The 10,312-nt window shown below is 41.6% G+C and overlaps 2 protein-coding genes and 1 non-coding gene across 4 annotated transcripts; 2 read left to right on the forward strand and 1 right to left on the reverse strand.

The window, feature by feature from the left end:
* Positions 1-1,684: 1,684 nt before the first annotated feature.
* On the forward strand, positions 1,685-4,158 carry cxcl19 (chemokine (C-X-C motif) ligand 19). Its single transcript, XM_035609126.2, has 3 exons — positions 1,685-1,840; positions 2,928-3,063; positions 3,620-4,158. Exons 1-3 carry the CDS (start codon positions 1,789-1,791, stop codon positions 3,747-3,749), a joined length of 318 nt encoding a protein of 105 aa, XP_035465019.1. The 5' UTR covers positions 1,685-1,788; the 3' UTR covers positions 3,750-4,158.
* A 293-nt stretch (positions 4,159-4,451) lies between these two features.
* On the reverse strand, positions 4,452-7,814 carry trmt10b (tRNA methyltransferase 10B). Of its 2 annotated transcripts, XM_035608011.2 has the most exons (9): positions 7,752-7,814; positions 7,328-7,514; positions 6,843-6,951; positions 6,594-6,727; positions 6,356-6,508; positions 5,911-5,989; positions 5,367-5,434; positions 5,058-5,181; positions 4,452-4,957 (listed from the first exon to the last, which is right to left on the reverse strand). In XM_035608011.2, the coding sequence occupies exons 2-9, from the start codon at positions 7,457-7,459 to the stop codon at positions 4,803-4,805; spliced, it is 954 nt and encodes a 317-aa protein (XP_035463904.1). In that variant the 5' UTR covers positions 7,460-7,514; positions 7,752-7,814; the 3' UTR covers positions 4,452-4,802. The 2 variants fall into 2 exon arrangements, with proteins under 2 accessions (XP_035463904.1, XP_035463913.1); XM_035608020.2 differs by lacking the exon at positions 7,752-7,814 and having other exon boundaries at positions 6,594-6,758; positions 7,328-7,479.
* Positions 7,815-9,258: 1,444 nt separating this feature from the next.
* Positions 9,259-9,474, forward strand: LOC118293500. The gene has a single exon (XR_004787403.2). It is a non-coding gene; the product is annotated as a small nucleolar RNA U3 (small nucleolar RNA).
* The last annotated feature ends 838 nt before the right edge of the window (positions 9,475-10,312 follow it).

A 10,312-nucleotide genomic window follows, 5' to 3' on the forward strand; every position in this document is an offset into this window, starting at 1 on the left:
ATGGTACTTTATTATGGATGAATAATCAGTTCCCTGTGCAAGGCAGCCTACAACTTTCCGCAATGTCCCAACATCCATCCAAAAAATAGTTACTTCTTATTTCATTTATTCAATTATATTCTATCTTATCATTTTTTTTAGGCATTGTTGCATTCACGCCTCCATTTCAAATCATGACAATGTTGTTTCATTTCTTTTTTCGTCATGTGGACATGTGTGACCCCGAACCGTCTGATAAAGACACATGTCCTCGGTCATAAGGGAGCAGTGTTCCTCAAGGCTCAGGAGGTAGTCGCCTTTTTTTAACCGCCGCCAAGCAGACTGTGGTTTCTTTCTGTCTGCCTCTCTGTGTATCCGTCTGACTTCTGTCTCGAAGGCTCACTTGGTGCATTCATGCAAATGGATCTGAGGCCCAATTATTGGACGACATTGATATTTCTGCCATTGGACAAATGTTTTTGGCTCGAAGTAGAATTTGAACCCGCAGGTATTTCCAGTCTGGACTGATCAGTTTAACCCAAGAATTTGTCTATTCGTAACGGTAACATTCAGAGATGGTGGAGACGTTTGAAAATTACATTAATCTTTATTTCAGACACATACAGTAGGTCCATATCATTAAAGACAAGAACATAAAAGTAAAAGAAAATAAATAAATCACTGGGTCTTAATACACTGAGCTTTCATCTTATCTTCATAAAACCGATGGATGCTCTCAATAATCCTCTTCATCGCAACTCGCTTCAACATTATTCACTTTGTGGACATTGCGGTTATTATGGAAAAGGGAACCAAAGGCGTTAAACACCGTAAAATGCATGAAACAAAGGGAAAACTGTTTCTCAATTTAATTCAAATGTCCAGGATTTGTTACATTGTTTATCTTGTATTTATTTACACGTTTCAAGTGCTATTTGCTCACGTTAACATTACCAGTACAATAAGTCCAATATTCGCTTGGCTTTTTTTTTCGCCAGCTAGTCGCTAACTTGAATCGTCTGTTTTACCTGAGAGCGAACCAAAACAACGAGCTGAAAGACGCTAAAAAAACGCTCCGCACAGTCATTTGTGGGTGCGGTACGCGGCCAATCAGAGCCATCGCTTAGGCCACGTGACATCAATAAGCGGCGGCCGAGGCCGAGAGCCGACGAAAAACACATTCACACACTTCAAACGGACATCAGACGAGGGAAAAATGAATATGACTGTGTGAGAATAAAAACACTGCTGAACTACTCTGCATAGTAACCGTATTGTACTGCACGTGGAAGGTCAGAATAAGCCCCCAGGGACGAAATCCTACAATCCCATCAATGGCACTTCCTCACAGCATCATATGCACTGTAGCCACATAAACACTGCTTGTTTTTCAAAAACTGTATCTGCTGATCACTGTATCAGTTTCCTCTTTGGCAGCGAGATGGGGAGGGGGGGGGGGGGAGACAGAGTCACATTCTTCTGCAGAGACTCCGACAGAAAAACACTAATATGACTAATATCTGTTCTCGCCGCTGACCACGAGCGTATTGTATCGCAGGCCTCAATGTGGCCCTGTGGTCGGTCCCTGAACTCACCGTCCCATGACGACCTGCTGCTGCCACACGTGGATGCACAAAAGTGAAACAAGCATATATTCTCAAAACCTGGGTGGGGGGGGGGGGGGGGGGGTTGGACTTCCACATGATCGCTGCATGTATAAATACAGGAGAGCGGGCAGCGTGTAAACAGTCACAACAGCTGCACGATATCTGACCGCACTCGAGGACCAAAGGCGCCCGATTTGACAAGATGAAGCTCTGCATCCCGTTCGTGTTCCTGTCCGTCTTTGTCCTCGTCCACGGTGAGAGCTTCACTGCAGGAACTCTTATCTTTTTGGCAAACGCTCAAACCCAGATTACGTTTGACTAAACTCTTTGGGGCTGAACCAGTGGGCCATCCGTCGTCGGCCTTCTCTTGAACTTTGAACTTCTGCCCCCTTTTGGGGGGGAAAAGTGTTTTTCATCCAAATTCCAGGAGGGCATTAATCTCTCTGAGTGGAAACGGGTTCGCAGAGAAGACTAATTTGAAATGTCTGTGTTGCACTGCTGCACGGCAACCAGGTGAAGTGTGTTAAAAAATGATTTAAAGTCGTTGACTCACTGATTTTCATATTTCTGTAGAAGACAATGTAAACCGGTGGCTGTTTGGGAGGCACGGAAACACATGGCAGAAGTTAAGTTTCAGACTCAGGGCTGCAACTAATGATTATTTTCATTGTCAGTTAATAAATTAGTAGTATAAAGTATAACGTAGTTGGCGATTAATTTTAGTAATTGATTACTAATACATTAATCGATTACTCGTTGAAGCTCTAATTCCGCTGTAATCTCACACAATGAATTCAGTGTCCTGTGGACTTTGACTTGCATTTGAACTTCAGGGAATTTGATAATTAAATAATTGAATAGTCAAAAGAAATTGACTCAGCGATTCAACCAAGGAGACCAATGGACAAACATGTTGTTGTACAAAAACAAACGAATGGAAAACTTCACTGCAGGTTTTACAGTATTTTGGATGCACACAGATGGAATCTCCAAAGACGTGTTCGCCGTGTGTTACTGTGTCTTAGTGACAACAGTGACTCTGAGTATTTAAGTTAAGAACAGGAAGATGATTCGGAGCGAGAAAATGTGGAAGTGCCCGTGTGCGAGAGTGTCACAACGCCGAGGCTGGGTGAGCTGTGATCGGGAGGGAAAAGCGCACGGGGAGAAAGCGGCCTTGTCAGCATTCGACTCGTGAACCTGCAGCCACGCGACATCAGGGGCCACGGTCACGATGACTGGACAGAAGCCAGGCTCCCCGCGAAAAGATCATCCCAAGAATCATACTGTCGTTCCACTGAGACTGACCCAGGGGCCTGTGTTCCGACTGTGTGTCGTCGACAGGGATGCCGCCGATCAGCAGGGACTACAACAAGCACTGCCGCTGCCTGCAGGTGGAGTCGAGGATCATCCCGCCCGACAACCTGAGGAGCATCAAGCTGGTCCCTGAGGGCCCCCACTGCCCAGACATAGAAGTCATGTGAGTCCGCACACGATGGGCTGATCCTTTCTGTTTTCTTCAAGCTCGTGAGAAAGGCCCCCGTCAGAATTTCCCCCACACAGAACTGACTCATTTCCCGTCAGAGGTGTCATTTTCTGTCAAGTGATCACGGAGAACTGATCCCATGTAGGGCACAGCTTGGCTCCCAGAGTTGTACACTTCACTCAAGAAATGAAAATAAATAAGAGATTTCCGTCGCAGACTGACAAGTCACCTGTTCAGAAAGCACAATTCTCCTTGAATTTAAAAATATTAACAATTTTAAAATGAACACTTGAAGCTGTATATAATTCTATATATATACAGTATATATATATATATATATATGGTTTTTAATTAGGAATGTGTTCTTGTATCAGAGCTCATTACAATCACACCGGGCAGTGGTCTACACCAACTGTCAAATGTATACCTTCTTGGATAGATTATTACAGTCATGGGCAATATGGTGTTGATGGTTTATATCTTGTTTTTCACACGTTTATCTGTCTTTTCTGTCAAAACATGTGCTTGTGCTGCATCCGTTTGCTCACAGAGCTGGACTGGCGAGCGGGGAGAAGGTCTGCCTGAACCCTCGGTCGTCGTGGGTGAAGAAGCTGGTCCACTTTGTTCTGGAGAAGCAGCTCCATCAGCAGGGCGGCGCGCTCGCCAAGAATGAAGCCTGAGCCCCCGTCGACGGGTGGCGGGCCGCCTCCGTCCTTGCGACACTGAGCCGTGCTGTTTCACTTTAAACACAATCACACACTAACACAATGTCTAACCGGGCTTGTGTAGCTTTCACCTGTACTCCTTCACAATTTATTTTTTTTTTACACATTTTTCTAAATAACATTGACCTCGGATTTATATGGAGTGTTATTTATTCTATTTTTAAAGGTTGTAATGTAAACGTGTGGGATAACGTGTAACACATGATTTCTTTGCAATGCTCCCTTTTGATGAAGCTTCCTACACATAGACAATTCATTCAATTTCTCACTTCGATCTTGCGTTAGAAAGAACTCACCACTGTATATCCCGAAAAGTCTAATTCTGGGCTTAATTAAAAAAATTAATACATGTTTAAAAAGTGAATCCTGTGTCATGTCATGTATTTTAATCTTAAATGCTGAATTTGCATGTCGATGGTGTTTTATCAAGTAAAACTGGTAATAAAAGGAATAAATAAACATTCTTAATAGTCTTAAGTTAAAACCTCCGTGTATTTTACAGTTTATTAAATGTAAAAAGATGATAAGATAGAGGACATGGAGTCCATTTCTAATAACATACATGGTTACCCACCACTATATCCTCACCATTTTGATTCATTCAATCAGCAAATAGCTTTGAGGGAACAGTTCACTACAATTTAAACAACAATCATATCAGGACTTTATGCACGATTTATTTTATATACTCTCTGCAGGACGGAACATATAGGCATCATTTTCATTTTACTACATCTTGCTATGATTAAAAAAAGGTTATTGTCTCAAAACGCGGTAGTTCAAAAATAATGTTGTTCACTGCTGCTGAACTAAAAAAAAAAAAAAAAGAAACTCCAGAGAAAAAAAGAGTCAAATGAGCTCCTCTCTCTCTTTTGTTCAAATACATTCCTGAAGTCAGAACTAATAATCCTCTCCAGCACCATGACATCACAATATTTGATTTCAGTGCAAAGAGCAACTGGACATGTTGAACAACAACAACAAAAAAATCCTTAACCAGGCACTTAATCAACATGTACTGTTCCCTTGTTGTCCATTCACATGATCTTCCGGGTGGATTCGACCGTCCGGTGCGACGACGTAACCCTTCCCCTGGGGGAACCATGCCCGCAGCGCCTCCGTCCAGCTGCCCGTGTCGCAGAAGGTCGACAGGATGTCGAACACTGCGGACGGAGAGAGAGAGGCTTTCGTTAACGCGCCGGACGAAAAGAGGGTTTTTAAAAAACGATTCAGGAAAAAAACCCAAAGAAAAACGTTGCTCGCCTTGATTGACCGCCAGGACCTTTGAGTGGAAATTCTTGGCGTTGTCCCTCTTCACCATGTACTCGTCTATGGGCAGCCTCGCCGTGCGGACGCTCAGCTCTCTGGCCCGCGAGAAGCTCAACTTCTGCAGAGGAGAGGCGGAAGGTGAACACAAACATTGTTGTACCTGCCATGTTTTATAAACGTACAAAATTTATATCACCTCAACTAAAGACTTCATTTGACCTGAAGAGAAATATGGGTGAATTGTGCACTCAATAAAAAGAGAAAACAAAAGAGATAAACATGACTGTTATCATGAGTAATAACCTTCTGGATGCTTTCGTCCACAAGGCCTCCGAGCACGTACACCTTGTCAGCATCCACCGTTTCCAAAGCTGAAATAACAGAAGAAAAGTTTGAATCAGGGAAAAATCAAATGGCCAAAAAACACTGAAGATGCAAATGTGAAATGTATCACGAACAAAGTAATTTATATTCATCTCACTGCTACTGTTTGTTTGTTGGAGGTAAATGACTTGTGAATCCTCACAATCTTTACAAATAGCACTGAATGTTTTTTTTATTTTTTATTTTCTTGTTATAGTGGGAGTATTTTTGTGTTCTATTGTGGGTTAGACATTTTAAAATATAATTTAATAAAGTAAAACTATACAGACAACTTTACCACTAGATTAACAAAATGGTGGCAACAGCAGCAGTTATTTTATTTCTGGTCAAACGGAAGTGGTCGTGTGGCTCCCTCTGCTGGCCAAAAAATAAAATTCAACTAAAAATTTCACACTGCTACTGAAAAGATCTGCAACAAAAAAAAACCTGACCCATAAGTACAATTAACCCAAAACACTCAAACCTTCTTCGGCGTCTGGAGAGAGGTAGACGAGAGTTTCCGTGGGGAAAAGGTCCAGGCAGCTTTCCTCTGTTATGTCCATCTGAAATGAGCAGACAAAAGGAAATGTCATTTCATTTGGCATGACAAAGAGACAAGGGACATGTGAGCAGGGGGTGAAAAGTGAAAACTGTCCCAGTATGTTGCTAAGAACAAAAACGATCCCAGGTCCAGATTACAGGAAAAGGGGGTGAAACTTAATATCGTCACATAACTGTGACGATAAACTTTTGAGCGTCCTGTAATTGATGGATGTTGCTTTGATTGATGGATTATCTATCTATTTTATAGTTCAGCAAACATTTTCACCAGTCTTCTTATTGTTTCTGCTGGAAGTAACAGCCTCCGTACATTGAATTTGGAATTTTCTTTCTGTTTCAGGATCAAAGATTTGAATTCCGCTACTCGCCACGTAGTTGAGGAAGCCGGCGTTCATCCGTACGCACTCTCTGTACAGACGGCTGTCCTCTCGCAGCTCGGTCAGGAGCAGGTGGAACGGCCGAGCCGCCTTCTTGTTCGAGCCGTACAGTCTTCTCAGCTGACCGGCCAGACGGCTGATCTCCTGACGCGCACAGAAGAAAAAAAACGTAAGGCGCACGAAACAGGCTGTTTGAGAATCAGCGATGCTGCGTTGAGGCTTCACCTACCTTGTCAGACATGCAGTCGGTCATGCTCAGATCAACGCAGAGTTTGAGGCCGGTGGCCTGGGCCTCAGCTAGACGCTCTTTCGTGATCGCCTTCAGGACCCGTTTGGTAAACTGAGGACTGTCGGCACTGCCACCTGCGTCGACAGGAAACACAGATGCTCTTGACTGTAGAAGAGGGAAAAGAAACGTGTCCCTCAAGAACAAAACGACTGTTCGATCCTTCTTTTTTTTTTTAAACTGGTTCTTTACCCGACTCCTGCTCACGGTTGAGCTTCCTCCTCTGCTTCTCCTCTTTCCTCTTGCCCTTCTTGGCTGCGAGCTGCCTCTCCCAGTTCCGCTGCTTCCTCGACACGTTCCTCTGTTTATATGACAAAAAAAAACACTTTTTCACAGCTGAGTATATTCAGACAAACTACAAAAGTAACTGGGATACCCCATTGCAAGGCATCTGCGTAAACAACAGAACTTTTTAAATACATCTCTAAAACACCTCGGGTGTTTTCATTTTGTCGCTTTTCATATTTTGGCAGTTTTTAAACTATGGCCCAGACAAAAACAATATGTAGTTTAGCTTTATTCTTAAACTTTTGAAAACTCCAGCGCTCCAGACATGAGATTCACGCGTCGATGTGTCAGTTCATGAAGGAAATAATCAACTAATCAACAAAGAAATGGTTAGCATTAAATGGTGCATATTTCAAACTAAGACTTTTATTTAAAAAAAACAAGCTCACTGAACACAGCGCATCTTCCCTCCCAGGCTTGTCCTCCATCACATCAGCCTCCACCTCTATGCGAAGCAGATCCATCACCTCTGAAACTCCATTCAGCTGCGTGTCACACACCTCTGAGGGAACATGTGCCATTTTTTTCAGTCTGCCCCTCTCCTCCTGTCAAATCTGCCTAACTCAGGAGCATCACCTGCAAAAAAGATCGTGTTTGTAACATGATAATAACGTGATTTTAAAAAAAGGTTTGCAGGCACGTCCGTTCTCGGCTTCCGTATTGTTTCTCTATTTGATACAGCTAAAAGAGAAATCGGGGGAAATTTAAAACTAGCTGTTGTCTCCATCATATAAACTATTGAAAGAGTCTAAGTGATGCACCGAAAGCAACATATTAACGACATAAAGGTCGAAGATAAAAAGAAAAACATGCCTGGGCGGCAGAGACACGAGTCGCATTTGAGCGGCGCACGCTTATGACGTCAAGGTAAACAAATGCGAGGGTTGGCGAAATGGAGGCGAAGAATTAGTTTATTTATTATTTGAAAGGGGGCCAATAAACGAACCTGCATGTTTTTCGTCAGACACAATCCGCCTGTTAGGTATTTGTTGTTGTGTAATTTATTTAATGTATTTATAAAAAATAGACTCGGATCATAAGCAGAGTGATAAAGTTTACTTGTTTGCCAGAAGAGGGCGGTGTAACACCGATACGGGTCAGTCGTTTGTGAGTGAATAAAGAGTAATTATAAGTTTACCATAACAATATATACCATGTTGGTGGAGGAGTAACAAACTTAAATAGGCTCCTGGTTTACTGGACCCACCCTGTGCTCCGGCCATCAATAGGCACAATGTAGGTAAATCAAAGAAATACTGTTATCAAGCATATTAGCTAATAGCTATTGATACTCTGCAGGGAGACATGCAGACGTTTATTTGGTAGGCAGACAGACAGGTATATGGACAGAGCATAAAGTAGGTAACATTTTACACAATTACTTCATAGACTAAATAAAGTATACATTTGAAAAAAAATAGTCTAAAAATAAAATAATTATAATACATATATTTCGTTTTCGTTTTCTGTACTTTGACAGTTGCATATAGCATGTTATGATTTTTCCAATGTGGTGATGTCATGGGAGCAGAGGAATCCATGTGTGTTTTTATGTGTGTTTTAGTTTCCGCTTTTAAATGGACTTAATTAAATTTAACAAGGGGGGGGGGGGGGGGGGTACCATTAAAAAGGGAAAGGAAATAGTTTCCAGTAGCAAACCGTTGCCAAACACACACAACTGTGTTTAATAAACTCTAAGGAAATATCCCCGTGGCTTTAAGCATTGTGTTGTGAATTTTAATCGACTCAAAGACCATCGTCATTAAAACTAAAACATTGAAGAAGAAAAAATCACGCAACGACAATTGGTTATGGAACTATACCGGAACCCTGTTTCTAGTCGGAAGTTTTAAAACACGGGACATTCCATTTCCCGTTATGAGTTAGCTTTCTCTTAACGTGAAATTGTAAATTTCTCGACCTTTCTTCGGTGACAATATATTCACCCCCCAACTTATTCGACACTGACTGACGGATATATTCAATGAACCCGCGTGCGGTGAAGACTGTGTCACGTCTCGGCTTTAAAAACACGAGCTGTTGTTAGCAAATGAAGCTAACCTAGCTTCACAGCAGCCAATGAGGGAGGGGGGACGTGCCGCCGGGCAGCATTGTGGGTAATCCATTTCTAGATTATTTAAACGTTGATGTCGATTTATATTGTATATTGATGAACCTGCTGCCACATCGAGGCTGTGTTTTATAATTTTGATTGTGTAGTGCGTAATTATACACGTAGAAGTTGTGTCGTACGGCAGCACCATGGAGTGGACGTCCGGGACTGTCGGTCTAATAGCTGGACATGTACAGTGACAAACTTAAGACTATACTTTCAGGGATCATTTCTATAGTTTATGACTTGAGAAATGTGTTTCTAAACAGTTTGGTCTCGCTAACCACGATGAAGAGGTCGTGATACTCCTTCCTGAGCGCGAAGCGGAAGGAGAGGCAAGATTCACATCTTGACTCTTCGTCTTTGATGACCGTTCATTGTCTCTTCTCGAGATGTTGAGGGGAGGAGTATGATCAGAGTGGCAGTGCGTACGTGTGAAATATTAAATTAATACATATTTCATCTTGAGTCCATCAACTGTACGGCTGGATAATATTCTCGATTAATTGATTAGTTGCTTGGTCCATAAAATAGTGAATAATGTCAATAGTGTTTCCCCAAACTCCAAGAAGCTGATGTTTGTTTTCGTCCACCAAAAATGTTTAGTTTACTGTCATAGTGGAGCAAAGAAACTAGAAAATATTCACATTTAAGAAGCTGAAATCAGAGAATTTTGACTTTTCTTTTCATAAAAACCACTCGAATCGATTGTCAAAATAGTTGCCGATTACTTCAGTAAACGATTAACTGTTGCAGCCCTAAATATGTAACAGGTTAGGTGTTTGTTGCTATGGCAACACATTTACGTAACAACTTTTATTGTAATGATGCTCCTTTCACACTGTCACTGTTCACTCTTTATTAATTATATATATGTCGCTAAATGTCTATAACAATCAATAACTTTAGGCAAAACTATTAATGCAGGACTTTAACCTTTAACATTGTGATATTTGTACTTTTACTTAATGACGTAAATACTTCCTCCACCACTTTCCCATTAATATTAAATAATATTATGGCAATACCCAACGAGCTATACTTTTACTCAACTTAAAGCAGATTTGAACGCTAACACTAATTCTTTCCTTCTTTTTTTTATTGCTTTTACTTGACTACATTTAAAAACACATTTGTAATAGACACATTTATAATAACATTGTAGATGCTTGGACTTTTTTTCCCCCTCCTCCCAGCAGGGATATTGTGTGTTAAGTTTATTGCTAGGTCTTTTCCATGACTGGGGGCTATTAGTGTGGGA

The sequence above is a fragment of the Scophthalmus maximus genome, chromosome 12, assembly GCF_022379125.1.
Source record: "Scophthalmus maximus strain ysfricsl-2021 chromosome 12, ASM2237912v1, whole genome shotgun sequence".
Classification (NCBI taxonomy): domain Eukaryota; kingdom Metazoa; phylum Chordata; class Actinopteri; order Pleuronectiformes; family Scophthalmidae; genus Scophthalmus; species Scophthalmus maximus.